Source organism: Apodemus sylvaticus, chromosome 16 (assembly GCF_947179515.1).
Source record: "Apodemus sylvaticus chromosome 16, mApoSyl1.1, whole genome shotgun sequence".
Lineage (NCBI taxonomy): Eukaryota > Metazoa > Chordata > Mammalia > Rodentia > Muridae > Apodemus > Apodemus sylvaticus.
In genome coordinates, this window is record NC_067487.1 from 45,421,611 (window position 1) to 45,440,876 (window position 19,266).

At 38.5% G+C, this 19,266-nt stretch overlaps 1 protein-coding gene across 1 annotated transcript in view; it reads left to right on the top strand.

The window, feature by feature from the left end:
* Positions 1-19,266, top strand: part of Itga1 (integrin subunit alpha 1) — a 151,572-nt gene that overhangs the window by 51,077 nt on the left and 81,229 nt on the right. Inside the window, exon 2 of the mRNA XM_052160041.1 lies at positions 5,554-5,674. Within this exon, the coding sequence (XP_052016001.1) occupies positions 5,554-5,674 (121 nt within the window). The remainder of the gene's footprint in view (positions 1-5,553; positions 5,675-19,266) is intronic.

The following is a 19,266-nucleotide window of genomic DNA, read 5'->3' on the forward strand; positions in this document are numbered from 1 at the left end:
ACCAAACTGATTTCCAGAGTGGTTTTACCAGCTTGCAATCCCACCAACAACGGAGAAGTGTTCCTTTCTCCCCGCATCCTTTCCAGCATCTGCTGTCCCCTGAGTTTTTCATCTTAGTCATTCTGACCAGTGTGAGGTGGAATCTCTGGGTTGTTTTGATTTGCATTTCCCTGATAACTAAGAATGCTGAACATTTCATTAGATGCTTTAGAGCCATGAGTTTCCTCTGTTGAGAATTCCCTGTTTAGCTCTGTACCCCATTTTTAATAGGGTTATTTGACTCTCTGGAGACTAACTTCTTTGTATACATTGGATATTAGCCCCCTATGGTATGTACTCACTGATAAGTGGATGATAGCCCAAAAGCTCAAAATAAACAAGTTACAATTCACCCAGCACAGGAAGCTCAAGAAGAAGGAAGACTTAAGTGAGGGTGCTTTGGTTCCTCTGAGAAAGGGAACAAAATACTCACAGGAGTAATAAAGGAGACAAAGTGTGGAGCAGAGACTAAAGTAAAGGTCACCCAGAGACTGCCCTACCTGGAGATTCATCCTATAAACAGGCACCAAACTCCAACATTACTATGGACAACAAGAAGTATATACCATAAGTGCATGCCATGGTTGTCTCCAGAGGGGCCCTGCCAGAGCGTTACACATACAGAAGCAGATGCTAGCAGTCAACCATTGATCTGGGGGTGGGGTCCCCAATGGAGGATCTGGAGGGTGGTGGGGAGGAGTGGAAGAGATTTACAGCCCCATGGGAAGAACAATGATTTTGGCCACCCAGACGCCCCAGGACTCCCAGGGACTAAATGATCAACCAAGGGGTACACATGGTTCCAGCCAAAAATGTGGCAGCGGAATGCCTTGTTGGGCATCAGTGGGAGGAGTGGTCCTTGCTCAGGTGAAGGCTCAATAAATGCCCCAACAAAGGGAAATTGAGGTGGGGGTTTGGGGGAGGTGGGAGTGGGTCTGGTGGAGGGGCATACGCGTGGAGGCACGGGGTGGGAAGAGGGGTTAGGGGTCTTTGGAGAGGGGGAAATTGGGAAAGGGTTTACCATTGGCAATGTAAATGAAGATGATATTCAATACAAAAAAGAAAAAAGAAAATCTCATTAGCTATTTTGTATTCCCATCTGCATGACACCACATCTGCATTGCTGGGCCAGATCTTCAGGCCCAGACATTCTTATTTAAGGAGCAAGCACACAGGCCAGGGTGATTCTTCTTGGAACTGGAAAGGTGAGGAACATGGAGTGTGACTTCCAACTGGGTCCACAGTATCGGAAGATGCCCATAATCTTCTACCCTCATTTGGATTTTTTTTTTGTCTTTTTCTTTTCCAGTTCACCCCTCAAATATTCCAAAGGTCTACAGGGTTAAAAGTTTTCATGGGCCAGCTGAACATCCTTCTTAGATGGGTCGTGTTTTCATCCTTATTAGTCTGACCAATTCAATAGCTGGTTACAGAAAATCCATGGTTTGACCTCAGGAGTCCCGTATTGATATCCTAGGTCTGCTGTTAATACACTTGGCCTAGACAACCTTTCCTAGGTTCAATTTCCTAACATACAAATAGACAGTAAAAACTGCAGCCCCATCTAACCAATTACTTAATATGTTATTTTTATGAAAAATATTTTAGAGAAAATAAACCCAGGCTTGAAAGCTATATATCTGTTTCTCTCATTTATTACCTTGTATAGTAAATTCCATTCTAAAGTAAAAAGTAAAAGAAAGAAAGAAAGAAAGAAAGAAAGAAAGAAAGAAAGAAAGAAAGAAAGAAAGAAAGAGAAAGAGAAAGAAAGGAAGCAAGAAAGAAAGGAAGAGAAAGAGAAAGAAAGAGAGAGAAAGAGAAAGAAAGAAAAAGACAGGAAGGAAGAAATAAGGAAGAAAGGAAGAAGGAAAGAAAGAAAGGAAAGAAGGAAGAAAGGAAGAAAGAAAAGAATAAAAGAAATACAGAAAATGATTTAATTTACAAAAGATAACCTTCATTATCAACAACTTCATCTTCCTCCTTTTGTTTTAAGTACTATATACATAACATATGGCCTATGACCGAACTTGAAAAGGAGCAGACTCCTTCTTTTCTTTTCTCTATAAACATGCATTTCCAATATGTCTTCCAAGAAGTCTGGTCCAAGCTCTGTTGCCATGACTATTTTCCCATACCAGCCTCTTGAGCATCCTTCTCAGCCAGTTGCCACCAAAGAAGAGTTTCCTCCTCCAACCACTCTCTGAGGAGACAGAGCTACTTGAACTAATTCTTGTTAAGGAGAAGACACTTCCTTCTAAAGTTGTCTCTGGGTTACCTGTCACCAAGTTATTTTTAGTTTTAGGGAGAAAAAATAAACGATGATGGATACTTTCAGGACTATGGAATCCTGTAAAAAGATGGGGAAGCTCTTGGGTGTTGATAAGCCTTTGGGATATTGATATTTGGGATATTGATGGGGAAGCCCTTGGGATATTGATAAGACTGGTGCCCATGATGAGACTGGCACATTTAACAAAATGAAGCAAGAAGAATAAGACATGGCACCAGGTATAATTATACAAAAAAATGAACGTCGATGGATACTTTCAGGACTATCAAGCAAATTCTCGGGGTACATGTGAGTGAGGCTAGCATTCCCTTTAGACATCAGAGTCTAGACTGTGCTGCTTCATTTCCAGTTACTTTCAATATTTTTCCTGTCTGAAAGCTCAAGCCTTTCAGACTGTTTTGTTTTATGCTTTTTGTTTGTCAGGTTTCTTTTTTCCTTTTGCTGAGAATAAGCACCATTTGGTCTTACTTCTAGAACATAAAGTTCCAAGAATATCTACTATAATAAAATGGACATTGAGCTAAGTTAGGAGATGTTGCTTTTATTCTTACCCGCTCCTTTAAATCATAAGGACAAGTTGTAAACTACTTTTTTTTTAATGTTATCTCCTGTGCTACAGGCTCCTTGGTGCCTCAGAGAACATAAAAAGGACAGATTTACAATCACTTTGAGCAAATTGCCTGTAGAATTGTAAGGACAGGAAGTGTGGGTGGGGGGGGAATGCAGCACCCACCCCTAGACATTCCATGCAACACGTAGGATAAACAGACCCAAGAACACCAAACACGCTTGGTCTCATGTCGAAGAGTAGCGGAGTGGCCTTTAGGAGAGAATTTCAAAAAGAAGAAGAAAAAAAACATAAGATAATGTGATGAATATAAGAATCCATCAAAGGAATCAAATTGACCCTGATCCCCCCTTCCCCAGAAAAAGATGCTTTCTGGATTTTGTCTAAATCTTGATTCCTTTGAATATGGATCAGTTCTCCTGCCTGCATAGATATGGTGAAAAAGAAGCAAAGTCACGGAGAGTTACTTCTTACACTTTAAGAGGAATATGATCCCATGGAGATCTGATTCTTGAAATCTGGGGGGAAGCTGAAATTTGCAAGCCCTCAGATGATGGCTGCAGCTGGTGTAATCCTCAGTGGTAGTGTTCTGGTCCTTATACTCTTAAACGATTTCAACTCCACCAGATGTTGACAGTGTCTAGAGATCACTTTGACTGTCATAACTCCCAGAATGTGCATTGGGGCTATGGATGTAGTGAAATACAGTTCAGCACAGCTCCTCATGACAAAATTGCATGTAGTGCCGAGGGTAAGAAACCACACTGTGGAGGCAATATTTTGTGTATTTCTTATGTGAAAGAAATAATCTGTTGAAACTGTTTGAAACAGTAAAACCAGAATATAACAGGTAAGCTCATTTACTAGGGGGTTAGAGCAGAGGATGATCGTTGTTGAAAATATCTGTCTAAAAGAGGACGTAGGGGATGGTACCCAGCTGTTGCCCATCGCCTGAGAGGAATGAAGGAGAAGTGTACATAAAAGGATGCGCCCTGGCCATCCACTCTTTGTCTGCTTCCTTCGTGCCAGCCAGGAAGTCGGCTTCATGTCTCACACCCATATTTGTCCTGCATGTTTTACTACTCACGGAGACCCTCCCAAATCCTGGGTAGAAGTTTTCTTCCCACTGCCAAGTCCCATCCATCTCCCCCTTGCTTTAGGACTTTCAAGAGTCTCCTTTCGCTAGAGTGAGTGGCTGCCAGTGCCTCTCCAGCCACAGCTGGCATCCTTCCCTCTACAGCATGCTGTCTTCCAAACTGCACATGTGCCACTGCCCATCTGTGCACGAGGAATGGTGCCAGAGTCATATAAAGGATGAAAAGATGAGGATGATGGTCCCCAGTTTAAGACGTTCATTGTCTAGGGGAGGGGGAATCTCAGATAATAATAACATAAATAGACATAATAGTTATCTTGGTAAGACGTTTCTTTAAAAATCAACAAAGAGGTTTTAACAACTGAAAGTTCAACAAAGACCATATTGCTAAATCTACACATGAAATGTACGGTTGTTTTCTTCTGCAAATATTTTCTCTCAATTAATTTAGAATCCCATGCATCAGTAAACAGTTATTGCCATTACTGTAATTTGAAGACTATGAGTTAGAATAAGCTGGATTTAGAAAAATTTTAGAAAATTTTCCAGGACGCATCCTGAAAAAAAGTTTAGAGTGAATAAGAGCCAGAAGATTAGATATGTTAAATCTACCCAAACCATAGGAACAGAACAGTGAAGTTTCCAGAATCTGTGAGATTAAATCTAGTTTTGAGAATCTGAGTTTAATCACTTCTGAGCATATCTTAGACTGTGCTGTTATAGTATAAGGTGGGGAATCATTGAGAAGAATTGTTAGCTACATTTAGGAGGTGGATATTGAAACTTGTAAGTATATTTTCAAAACTAGGACCAAAAGAGGAATCTGGTACCCTCCATCTGAGCTTGTGATTTCAGAACCTTTGTACATGGTCACTCTTCTTCTAAAACTTAAAAAAAAAAACCCTGGATTACAGGGAAATTAAAGAGATAAGCTATCAATGTTTATATAATATTTACTGGGCATGGGCTGATGAGAATATTATTTAATTTAATAAAAATAAAAGTTTGAGAGGTTATCATACTCCACACTATTGCATGGAGGCATTTTTGCACTGCTACAAACTTCTGTTCTCTACTTGGTTCCATAGGAGAAACAGAATTTATCTCAGGCCTGGGTAGACAACTCTCTAAAGACCATTAAGACGAAAGGCAATTTCCTTTCAGAAACAGTATGGGGAAAGTGAGGCTAAAATGAAACCGCCTGCATCTTCAGAACTTGCAATGGGGAAAGGATGCTCTTTAAGATTACTACAGGAATCACATCTGGGAGAGTATATGCAAACTCACTCGTCATCTTTAGTTTCTGTGACTCCCACTCAATCCTGGAATTTTACTTCTGGGAATGGTACAGATGTTAATTTCTAAACATCTTTAAAGTCATCTTGCTGATGCTTAATGAGTAGCATCCTATTGGGTCCTTCCTAGAGCGCTCAGGCTCCTGATTTCAATGTTCTTTTTTGTAAGAGCACAGCTTTCATTGCTAACCTTAGGAATGCCTTCCATAATCCAAAACATAATGCCAACCTTATGTAAGAGGACTTTTCTTTCCCCCTCTCAAAGTTATACTAGGTTTCTGCATCTCCTTCAACGTTGATGTGAAAAACTCGATGAGTTTCAGTGGCCCAGTGGAGGACATGTTTGGCTACACTGTTCAACAATACGAAAATGAAGAAGGCAAATGGTAAGCAAACAGGCTCTGTCGTTGTCCAGCTCTCTTACACAGAAATGGAAAATATTTTCAGTGTGTTTTATGAATGGAACATTAACTGAATGACTCATTTGTGCTAGAAAATGTGTTTTAGTGGGCCGGTGATGGAAGCTGACGTGAAGTCAAAGACGCAGCATTCCTTAGAATTTTAAAGGAAGTGGTTAGAGATTTCTGATGGTTAACTCCTACAATGACCTCAAGGAAGATTCTTATCCCAGTATGCAGTAACTGGGTTGCTTTGGCAAGTCTTCCTTATTCTTATTCAACAGTTTAATTCTTATTGTACAGTTAGTTGAATACTTGACTGATTCATTACAAAGGAAAAGATGGGAGGTCAGATGTCCAGAAGGACTGACTATTACTGTAGTTGCTGGGGACTATGTCTATGTTTCGTTTTGTTGATTTTTTTGTTTGGGGGTTTTATTTGTTTAATTGGTTGGTTGTTTTTTGTGCTTTGATAGTATACTAGGTGGTATGTATGGATGACAGTGAACCATACTAAATTTCTAATATATTCTTTTAATACTGTGAATCTTTGGTTAACTTCATTATAGAAAAATTAAAATATATTTAACTTTTAACAATTTCACAAAATAAATAGTAGAGATCTTTTACTTTTCATCCCATCTAATGGAAGTCAATATACATTTCTAAAATTGTATATTAGAGAACTAAGTATGAGTTAGTTAAGTCTCTGCTTCTTAATTTTAAAAGCCCATTTTTTTCCTAGTAAAAGAGACTTTTATTGTCTAGGATAACAGTAATGTGCCAGGTTAGAATTATTATTTCACATAGAAAATGTATGTTTTGATTTCTTCTCTAGACTTTTTAAGTTTGATAATAATTCCCTAGAGATGATCAAAAGTAATAATTTGAGTTTTCACATTTTCTAAGTATGAATGCTGTTTTCTATGTGTATATTACCATTTGTGAGAATTTTACCAAGATTTTTATGAAGTTTTACATCCTCTATCCATATTTTCTACACTCCCCATACTTTACCCCATGATGTTTATAAAATTGAACAAAGTCATTCTTTTAGAGACCAGACACCACTTACATACATGCCTCTAAAAATTGTGCCTGCAGTTCAAAAGCTCAACCTATGTGGGGAAATGGTGAGTAGGCCAATGAGCCAGGCTTCTTTTTGATGGATTTTACCTATCATTGATAGGTACATTTGTGTATGTATTAAAGAAAGCTATAGTGAACATCAGGCTTTGAAGACTGAAAATACCTACCTAAAGGACAGTCAAATATTGACAAAATGTTTTATAAAATTTCTTTTTAATGTACATTTTCTTTGTGAGAACAAAGACTAAGAAACTAAGTGAATGCGGTCTTGCTGCTGTAATACATCTCATTCTCAGAGTCTTTGTGTCTTCTTGGAGGTGAAGATCTAGATGAGAAAGAGACATAACAAATAATGCAGAAATTAACAATTAAAATCAGAGTTGCTAAGCAAATGTTGCCAATGAAATGTCTGAATGAACTGATACTGAACTGGACTTTAAGTACACGATGACTTTTAGAGACATCTGTTAGACAGTAATAAGGGCCCAGCTTTCTTTTAGATCTGAGACCATGCCTTACAGATCTCACTTCATGCATTAAATGTAAATGAGTTCTCTTTACAACTAGTTTTTAGAAGATGAAGACTTTTTTCTTTAGCCATTGCTGTTTGGATCAATTAAGCAACCACTATGTCCTACATATTCATCATTGCTCTAACTCTGTGGGAAATGCAGATTAAAGAAATAGAAACCTATAATCCACAAGGTATTCTTATAACAACTAAGAATCAACAGTAGTTGGGATATATTGTGAGCTCCCTGGGAGTTCAGGAAGAAGAAAGCAGTTCCTTGTTTGATATCTCAGTCCTGAAAGGTGATTTATCTGTGAATAAGAGGAAACGGAAATGTCACTCCAAGCTGAGCAGCATCATGAGTAAAGGTAGAGTAACAAAGACACATAACAGAATTTAGAACCAAAAAGGGTCGTGGAGAAACCACTGCAGGCTGTTGTATTAAATGCCATTTTAGAAATTAGTGTAGATTGAGTGCATTGCTTATGAATTATGAAATCTACCTGCAAGCAAGAATCTGATTTAGTACTTAAAAGATACGACTGTAGGGCTTGGTAAGACAGCCCGAAATCCTAGCACTCCAGGCACTAAAATAGGAAGGTCATTGGTTCATGGTCATTCTCCATCATATCAAGACCCACATAGGCTACTTGAAATATGGTTTCAAACAAACAAACAAATAAACATAAATAAAACAAATAATGCTAGAGATAAGGCCCAGGGCTGCCCTAGGGGTGATTGGAATCAAATCAATGTCTATCCAACATCAACTTAGATGAAGTTCTTTTTTGTTCTACGATCTGTTATTTGTCTTTAAAACTCTGCCTTTACTCATGAGGCTCCTCAGCTTGGAATGACTTTTCCATTTCCCATTATTCACAGATAAACTTCTATCATTAAGTCTGATAGAACTTTAGACAGACAAATGTAAGATATCGAAGTGATAAGACATATTCCAAAATTTCAATATTGGATTCTTGGAAAACGGACAATCATTGACAGAGACATATTTGCATACATATTTACAGAATCAATCTTCTTAGGAAGTTGATGGCTTTATTTTTAAACAGCTTGGTATCTAGATAGTTAGAAACTTTAAAACAGAATACAGAGAGGTGGGAAAGCTTATCTGTAAACAAACACAGTAGAACAGACACTTTAGTGCTTGGCTTTTGTGCCCACCTGTACCTGGTTCCCTGCCCTGTGTCTGATATGCATACATAAACATAATATGCACATGGCCATTATGTAGTCACTAAATAGCTAAATCTTGTTTAACATGCTGTTCCATTCCATGAAGCACAACTACATAAAAATAAATAAATAAGAATTAAAGGGTAGTTCTCCTCGAGAAAGGGAACTACTCAAAGCAGTGCTAGAGATGGATCTCAAGACTCTCTGGGCTTTTCCCCTTTATCACAAATACATTAAAATGTAAATTTGGGCAATCGCCATTTTCATGGCTAGCACCAGATTTTACATAGCAATGTTTGTGAGAGTTTGTGAGCATTTGGGAAATATATTGATATCAGCTACCTGTTTCTATTTTTTTAATCTTATATTAATGATTTTTTAATTCGATATATTTTTTATTTACATTTAAAATGATTTCCCCTTTTCTAGCCCCCACTCCCCAAAAGTCCCATAAGCCCCCTTCTCTCCCCCTGTCCTCCCACCCACCCCTTCCCACTTCCCCGTTCTGGTTTTGCCAAATACTGCTTCACTGAGTCTTTCCAGACCAAGGGGCCACTCCTCCTTTCTTCTTGTACCTCATTTGATGTGTGGATTATGTTTTGGGTATTCCAGTTTTCTAGGTTAGTATCCACTTATTAGTGAGTGCATACCATGATTCACCTTTTGAGTCTGGGTTACCTCACTTAGTATGATGTTCTCTAGCTCCATCCATTTGCCTAAGAATTTCATGAATTCATTGTTTCTAATGGCTGAATAGTACTCCATTGTGTAGACATACCACATTTTTTGCATCCACTCTTCTGTTGAGGGATACCTGGGTTCTTTCCAGCTTCTGGCAATTATAAATAGGGCTGCTATGAACATAGTAGAGCATGTATCCTTATTACATGGTGGGGAATCCTCTGGGTATATGCCCATGAGTGGTATAGCAGGATCTTCTGGAAGTGAGGTGCCCAGTTTTTGGAGGAACCGCCAGACTGATTTCCAGAGTGGTTGTACCAATTTGCAACCCCACCAGCAGTGGAGGAATGTTCCTCTTTCTCCACATCCTCGCCAACACCTGCTGTCTCCTGAATCTTTAATCTTAGCCATTCTGAAATTTCAGGGTTGTTTTGATTTGCATTTCCCTAATGACTAATGAAGTTGAGCATTTTTTTAAGATGCTTCTCTGCCATCCGAAGTTCTTGACGTGAGAATTCTTTGTTTAACTCTGTACCCCATTTTTAATAGGGTTATTTGGTTTTCTGGAGTCTAACTTCTTGAGTTCTTTATATATATTGGATATTAGCCCTCTATCTGATGTAGGATTGGTGAAGGACACCATCAAAAGGACAAATCGGCAACCAACAAATTGGGAAAAGATCTTCACCAATCCTACCTGTTTCTATTTTAACATCACTTTTTTCACAACAACAGAATTGGTATGAATAAATGAATTTAAAAGTAAAAAGACTTCCATGCCAGCATGCCCGAGCTGTAACAGGTGGCATGGTGGCCAACAGTGGCTCTAAAGAGCGCCAGACATTGGTGATGGAGAAACATGTTTGGATATTCTGCAAATGTTTATATAAACAGACAGAATGCAGGCTTACTCTGGGAAATACAGTATAGAGTAACTCACAGACTTTGGGCAAGGTGGATTCCGTTGTTTTAATTTCTTCAAGGATGAACAGCTTCATAAGTCATATTTACAGCCCACATTCTAGAAACAGATCCAACTTGGGGCTAAAAAAAAAAACGCAAAACATAAACAAAAAACAGTTTGACTCATCTTACCTCTTGACTGCATCATGCCTAAAGAAGGAATTCCTTTGGGGTCATTATACATGTTTGAAAAACATTGTTTAAATTCTGTTGGAAGAATTAAAACAACATGAGCATAGCATTATTTCCCCTTTACCTCTTAAGAGTTTATTGCCAAGACCAATTTACTTTATGACGTCTGCCCAGAAACCACGTGTTTTCTCGGTAACAGACCTCATCATACATACCTCTGGTTAAAATCAGTGTTACTCATCAAGGCTAGCATGAGCTTTAGCATCCAAGTGATTGCTACGTGGTTCCGAAGAACCCAGAAGAGCAAAACTGGTTTAATAATCTTGCTATGAAGAAAAATGATTAAAATATCCATGGCTCTCCAAAAGCTTTCCAGATTCCCAGACTTTGTAGCAGCCACCAGAAAAGCAATGTCTCAGGCACTTGGGGAACATACAAAATGTCATCTGGGGCTTCCAATTATTCTCTCCTGGTCCATTTCTTCTGCACTGGACCTTTTAATTGATGTCCAGGCTACCTCTCTTGGAGACTTCTGTGACTTTACTGGGCATGTTCTCCCCTACTAGATGTCAGGTTGGAAGTAAATGATCCCTCCAAACTCAATCCTCAGCTCAATGTGTATCAAAACTCTCCTGTCCTTTGGTTTTTCCCTGGATGACTCTGGATTATGCTAGGAAAGGGTACCATGGCTTGTGTGACTGGCATTCTGCAGCTAATATGTATATCTTTTAGATAAAACTTATTCAAGCTGGGAGGGAAAAAGACTTCCTAAAGTTCTTCTCTTATAGAATTTAGCATAGCGTTTACTTTACATTGTTTATAATGAGTTTTGAAACTGACATTTCCTCTCTGCTAAAATTGCCTGTTTTCTTTTTTTGCTTAATTCATTTCCAACCTTCTTCCTTTTTAAAAATCAATATCAGTATAATTAATAGGATCACAGTATGAGTTTCTTTTTTTTTTTTTTTGAGATAACAAAACAGTTGTTCCACTCATGAAAGAAAAACAAAACCTGGCTGAAAGAGGTTTGTGACAGTCTGAGAGTGACTTTGGTTGGCTCTGTTACACATCAATCAAGAGTTAGGTTTTAAAAGCTTCTATGGAATAATGTAAATATGGAAAAACCCAATCTATGAATTTTCCCTCTAGAACGACATCAGAGATTACCCACTCTTCAAATAAAAATGGTCATGGTTATGAGAACATGAATGACTAATATGAATAGCACTTTTTTTCTCAGCCCACTAAGCTTTTATTATAACTGGAACTATATTTTCTTTAGCCTTCATTATTCTTGCATTCATTAGCTGTTTCTGTAGAGATCAGTAAAGATACCTCCAAACCATTTTATCTCTTTTTCTATGAACAATTCATTTCAAAATGTTGTATATAAAACCCAGATTTATGTGGAGCATGATAATGCATTCTTTTAATTCCTGCACTCAGGAGGCAGAGGCCTAATGATCTTTGTGAATTTAGGCCAGCCTGGTCTATATAGTAAGCTTCAGGATAGCCAGGATTTCAGAGTGAGAATGTGTCTCAAGTGAAAGACAGAGCAAAAAATGAATTAAAAGAGTGGCAAGTTAACTTGAGTCAAGAGTTCTGTGACTCAGGCGTTCGTGCTGACCCCAGGAAAGACACTGCAATGATAGTCATCTCATCGACAGGAAACTGAGTCAGGGAATGGCCACAGGGTTTATATAGCAAGCATGTGACAAGACCAGGATGTGCTGGAACACCCTCAGACATTCAGCCCAGTTTCTCCTAAGACGTAATCCCTAGAACCTTGAGTTGATGGAATGCCCTTTGTGACCCAGAGTCCTATATGAACATTCTAGAAGCAAAATACCCTCTAAAACAGAAAACAGAGTAAAGAAGACTTCACAGTCCAAGAATCTCAGTTTTTCATAAAACACAAAATCAGATCCACGTATTTAACAGTCATCCATTTATTCAGCTAAATAAATTGATTCATATTTTAATTAATACATTAAATCAGCATTAATTTATTAATGATTAATGTGATAATTTATTTATTAATTTTATTATAACTTAAGTAACATTTATTCAGCTAAAAATATTTATCAAATTCCCATTTTTTATAAATAAAACCATCACCCACACACACAAAGTGAACAAAAATTACTGATATTGGGGAGCAAGAGAGGGAGGCACACCAAATGATAAGTTTTTAGAAGAGGTGAGCTATACTTTGTGACAGAATGGTGGTCAGTATCACGAGACAAAAGAACAATGTAATCCAGACTAGGATTGCTGGAATTCCACAGACCCTCTGCTGACACTTTTCTTGGATCTTGCTTTATTTAGGCAGGGGGAAATGAGGTTTACTTGGGCTTAAAGTGTTAAGCTACGTGTGCTTCAAGAAGAACATGATGGCTGCCAGAGGAAACAGGCCTCCAAGAAAGTAAACAACCATTTTATTTGCTATATCCTGCTGGTGCATTTTCTACCACTGCTGCAACCCCCAAACTTGCGGTCTGGATCTTGTACTGCTGGAGTACATTTCATATACTTCCACTTTGGTCTTCATTTTTTTTTCTCCTTTGTAAGTCTTGTCTGTAATTGCTCTATCACTTCAGATTCTGGTTCCTTATATTTGCTAGTTAGTCTCTCTTGTGCTAAAGGCCAAACCCTGTCTCAGCCCACCTTCCCCCATGTGTATTGGAAGCTTCATCCGGTTGTTTTCCAGCACTCATTCCTCCCAACATTTGTCCTTTTGGTCTTCATTCTCCTGCCTCCACATATTCCCTGAACTGTCCACAATCTCCATCTCCTTCTGTCTTGTCATTCACAGCCTCTTTGTTAATGCCATGCTTTTCTGAACTCCATTTTCATTCCTTGTACAGGTTTACTATGCTAATACTATATTTTCTAACTAGTGAGCTCACCCCCACATACTATATCTGTTCCATTGACATGATGGAATTTGGGGAATGCAAGAGATGCTGGATATCCCATAGCCCATCCATTATAAAAATGTACTTGACTCTGTACCTAGTATTCCGGAGTGGATTCAGTCACTTGAAGTCACTCTACAAATGTGCTACTCTATTGCTTATCCCCTAAATGACTATAGATATTTTGCAAAGTAGGGAGAGAGAGAGAGACAGAAACAGACAGACAGACAGAGGGACCAGGGGATATGAGGCCCAAACTTACAATTTCTTCCTGTTTTTATTATATAATTTTTCATTTTTTGAGATTATAATATAGTTATATTACTCCCCCCTTCTTTTTCCTCCCTCCTATTCTTTCTATATATCAGCCCTAACACTGCTTTCTTTCAAATTCATGTCCTTTGCTTTTTGTCTTCTTTTCTTTTTATTTTTTTCTAGACTTATTCTCATGATGTAGCTCTGGTTGTCCTAGAACTCACTTTGTAAATCAGTCTGGTCTCAAACTCACAGTGATCTGTCTGCTTCTGCTTCCTGGGGGCAGGAAAAGGCATGCACTTCTACGCTCAGCTATTCTTTCTTTGGTTATTATTACACACACACACACACACACACACACACACACACACACACGTAGGAATATACATATTTTCACATATATATTCTTAAATATATAAGTGCAACATTTTCAGTCATTTGTGTTTTGTGTGTGTGTGTATGTGTGCCCGTGTACGTGTGTGTGTGTGTGTGTGTGTGTGTGTGTGTGTGTGTGTGTGTGATTTGCTCCCTCCCTAACTGATATTGGATAACCATTTGGTGTGTTCTTCCCTGGAGAAGACATTTCCTTTATTGTCTATTGTTCTGTAGTTGAGGCCTCATGAGCCCCCCTCTTCCACAGTAGCATGTCTACTGGTGTTTTCTTTGGTCAGATCATGTTTAGGTAGCCAGACCCAATCTCACAGCAAACTTCCTGTTCCTTTGGGGTCAGTTCTTATGTTCTATCAAGGAAGCATCTCTTTGCAACAGAGACAGTACAGAATACCATAACTGCTCAAAGAACCAAGTTCTGAAGCCCAGTCCTAGCTGAGGTGTCTGCAGCACACCTCCTGCAACATCTTAGAGATGGCTCTGCAAGGGGATAAAGTAAGATTGTAAGAGCCAGAGGAACAGGAAATTCCTTCCGTGTGGCTGCCTAACCAATCACCTCAATACTTACTGACACAAAGAGTCACTGATTTTTATAATTCCTCAAGATTCTGAGGATTACAGTTTTCTCCTGTCCCTTGGGTCTATTCATTTGGCTTTAGTATTTTGACTTCTTAATCACATGGTCCAGGATAGGTTAACTCATATAAGTCATGTCATGTGAACAGTGTCAATAAACCCATGGTGTCACAGATATCAGAGAAAGAAATAGGTTCAGAATGTCAGGTGAGATTGGAAGCTGAGTCTGCAGCCAATTTATTTCAAGGATCTTGGCTAAAATCCAGGGGATGAGCCTATACTAATAAATTTAGACTTATCTTTTCAACAAGATATGAAGCGGTTAAAGCAAATGAAATGTACTATGGAGTCAACCTCCTTATGTATAACAGTTGTGAGACAGAATAAAGAAAAACTGGTGTTACAGGAGAGGCAGTAGAGTCCCTCACTGCATAGGGAGTGCAAAAAGGAACAAGTTTGTCTTAAAAATGAGGAATGTTATACTTACGAACTCTAGCTAGCTCAGGTAGGAGAGGATCCCAGATGGTTGGAGTCCTGCCCTTGTCTGTGATGGAGTTCTGACTTTCATTGCTTCAAGTAAATGATCTCTTTTCACCCACTTAATTTAGGATTTGTTTTGAGAACTGAATATAGAAGAAATGAAGCTGATTATCTTGCAGGTAACATACGTCAGCTTTGGGAAACTGAAGGCAGTTATGCTGGGAAGAAGCCCATTCTGCCCCAAGGAGTACAAGAGGCCACACGAGAACCTCCATGCTCTCTTGCCACTCTGGGTCTTTTCCCTTCTCTGACTTCTGTGACACCCCTGCTTCTGCATTCTCCCTCTCTCCATCTCTGGTCACTCCTATCTAATTTTATTCTTCCACAAACATGCTGGGTTTCAGCCCTCTCTTTCTCTGTACTCTTTCAAGGAGGTAATATTTACCTGTAGACTTTTCCAGGCTCACAGTATGCTTATATATGTTTCATGTGGTTTTGTTAGGGTCCAAGAATCGCTGAAGGAAAAACTGAAACCCAAACAGTGTGCAAAGGCAGTGAGCGTTTATTCTGCAGAAATTACCAGCATGTAGGAGCCACCATTTATGAAAATGGCGACCACCTGAGGGGCTCACAGACCCCCTTTTATGCAGGGCTGGGGGAATTTTTCCAGAAGGATTAAATAGCCTCTAATATGATTGATAAGAGAGCAAAGCAGTGACATTAGGACAATTTTTATTGGTTACTATGTTAGTTTCATTATATTTGCTAAGACCTTGAAGAGTTCCTAGATGGTTTCCAAAGAAGCTGATCACAGCTACCTAGAGAAGTAAGCCTTTACTTAATTTTTCTTTATTTCTATACACAAGATTATTCTCATCCCCTTTATTTTTTCTTCTTCTAACCCTATTCCTGTGTGTACTTAGAAATATCTTGAAAGAACCTCTTTGAACCATTCATTTTTCTCTTAGCTCTCTTTTGGGAGGAACTCACACTAAGCAGCTTATAGCCTAAACATTTATGTATAAAATTGGTTCTTTTTCCTCTCTATTTCCTTGTTTCAGATCTTCTCTGAACTTTCACCTTGTCCCCTAACTTTAATTCCCTCCAGTTTATCCACAACAATGTAGGCAAATAGGTCCCATGTGATACTCATCTGTAAATGGAAGTCAAGTATGGTGACATACACCTATAGGCCAGCGCTTGGGAGGTAGAGGCAGGGTGATCACATATTGTAGGCTAGCCTAGGCTACCTAGAAAGATCCTGCCTCAAAAATGAGTGGGTGGATTAATACATACATACAAGCATACATAGATACATACATACATATACATACATATATGTTTGGTGGTATTTAAACTTAAATAGTTTTTAATGTGGACTATAATAGCATTCATGATTTGAACTTCATCTAATTCTGCAGCATCAACTTCTATCCTGCTACACTAAACTCCATGCACTTGGCAAAAGAGCTATGCTTTCTTCCTAAGACTTTACTGAGTTTGTACTCAGTTCAGATTCATGCACTGTTGGGATCCATACAATTTGCTTCATGCTTCAGTTTTGAGACACTTGAAATATCATCCTTTATCTCTTCTGTATCCTTATCCCATGGCCTGGGTTAAATGTCAGATACACAGCTTTTGTTTTGTTGTGTTGTGTTGTGTTGTGTTTGTTTTTCCCCAGTCAGGTCTCAAACAAGGGCTTCAAACTCATTACGTAACTGGATATGGCCTTCAACTTGTTGTTTCCTATTGTTTCTACTGATGCCTCCAAAGTACCAGGACATGCACCTCCTAGCCAGACTCTTCTTCTCTTCACTTATGTGTCTGAGTGCATGTCAGTATGTGTACCAATGCCTATAGAGGACAGAAGATGGTATGGCATCTCCAAGAGTTTGTATTTCTGCCACAGGATGTGGGTACTCAGCACTGAACTCTCTCCTTCTAGAAGGACAGCAAGTGTTCTTAACCACTGAGTCATCTCTCCAGCCCCATTTTAAATACATATTAGTAGCATCTAACCTCCTCCTCCTGTTTCAATAAGGGTGTCAATTTCTCTAAACTGTTTTAAACCATAAAATAAATCTATGCAGACATATTGCACAAAAAATACTATAAAAACCTAATCTTGATGTACGGTGTTGTGTTTTTACATACTCTCTTTTCAATCAGTGTGTTACACAGTTACTTGTTTACTAATCTGAAATAAAGAAACATTATCAATAGAAATAAGTGACACTTAGGTAGCCCATGACATGAACACAATGCTTTTCTAAACCTTTTGTGCATCTTAACTGTGTTAACTTCTGTGGTGATCATGCAAGATGAGGGTCTCCCCTCATTTTATTCATGAAAATAAAAAAAAAACTGACACGAGCAGACTTATCTTAAACCAGATTATCCAGTAAACACCAAACACCAATGTCTGAATTCACAAAGCTTAGCTCTATAGCTCACACTATCTTTTAAGGAGAGAATTTAATGTTTTAATATATGGAAGGCACTTAGGCCAGTGTCTGGCACATGGTATAAACTCAATAAATGGTGGATGCTATCAGTGCTTCTATAATGACTTTAATAATTTGGTTTCATCTCCTTTAAATTAGACCAGTGTTTCACTTAAATAGCTGGAACTCTCTTTGAATTAGGTCACAAACACATTTTCATTCTGGTATATGCACTTATTAACTTCTGGTTTGTGTGCAGCACAAGATTTTACACCATGTCCTTGCAGTAATCAATTACTCTTGCTGTCATCCTTATTTCTCAAATTTCCCTTAGCATCACCTTGACATAGCAAATTTTCTTCCTTATTTTACAATACTTTTAATGATAGCTTCCTAGAAATAAGAACTATGTCCTAAAAGCTTGAAATATTCTTAACATTCTTTGTCTACATCAGAAATTGTTTAGCTGATACAACATACTGCATGTTTAAGGAATTCTGTTTAATAACTTGGTTTTTATAAGTTTATTTATATTAATACAAACTCTTACAAAGAATTTATAGAAAATAAATCCCATCACTTGTCAGCATGACAAATTTTCAAGTAGTTAAATTGATTATGTGTTGGTACCCCTATATGTGCTCTCGGTCCTTCTTTGGGCCCTTTCCTCCTTACTAAATGTCCCAGTTTTCCTTTGAGCATCTATTCCCTGACAAAAATTGCCTGCTTCTGCACCGTCTGAGTCACAGTCTACTAAATGCATTCCATTGTGCCTATGTCCCACTTAATACGATGATTCCAGACATGACCAGGGCAGAGCACAGAGGGACTATCACTTTCCTTGTCCAGAGCATCTATTTCCAGCAATCCAGTCTAAGGTCACATTAGCATTTTTGGCACCAAAATAAACCCTTGGCTCATGCTTTTGTGCTGTCAACCAAATCCTCCATGACTTTTTCACATGAACCCCTATTAAATAAGGCTTCCCACATCCTGTACGAATATAGACAGTAATGAGCAGTGTGGTGAAGTTATTTACATAAGTTCCTATTAAACTTTAGCTAATCTATATTTATTATTTTAGAGTATTGAGACACATTTCTATTCCCAACTATATATAGATATGGTTTTAGAATACTTTAATTTGTGTGTGTGTCTTCTCTCTGAACTCATAAGAACATAGTCTCAGACAATCTTTAAGTTCAGAGTTTTACAGTTTGTAATAGAGTCCTAGAAGCTGGCTATATTTCTTTGGCCATCAACACATTGCCAGTTAGGGATCCACTGAAGGGCCTTACAAATTACGTACACTTAAATGTCTTTTTCCCCTGGAAGATATTCCGGGAGACTGTTAAGTGAATGGCACAGACCTGAGCCCAGCCTGCAGCTGGGAGGAGCTGAAGAATTGCAGTTTTCCTCACCAGTGATGGAGTATTTCGTCATGTCGTCTACAAAGACATGTGCTTTGATCCTGGGTATCACAGCTATGCTGGCTTCCCAAGTGATTATAAGCTAAGACCTTCTCATACTAAATCCCAGGATGAGCTCATGTTTATGTTTCCTGCTTTCTCTGAAATTGGCAGTTTCTCGTGGGAAAAAATGCATTTATACTTGTGGTTTTCATAAAGCAACCCAGTAGCAGGCTTAGCTGTGACTAGTGTGGCAGTGATAGAGAAGGCAATACAGCAAAATCTATGGTATCTCATACCTCTCTTCATTATTTAAATTACTTTTGTTAGTATACAAAATGACTCCTTATGCCATGTTTATATATGTGTATCATCTAACTTTCTCATATGGATTCACTTCGTCCTTTTTTCTCCTCTCCCAGCCTGCTGACTGCACTCCCCCCAAGCAAGCTCCGGCAATTTATAAGTCATGGGTGCATCTTTTAACTCTAGCTTCTGCCTGTTAGATAAAACATGATACCTGTCTTTCTCCCCA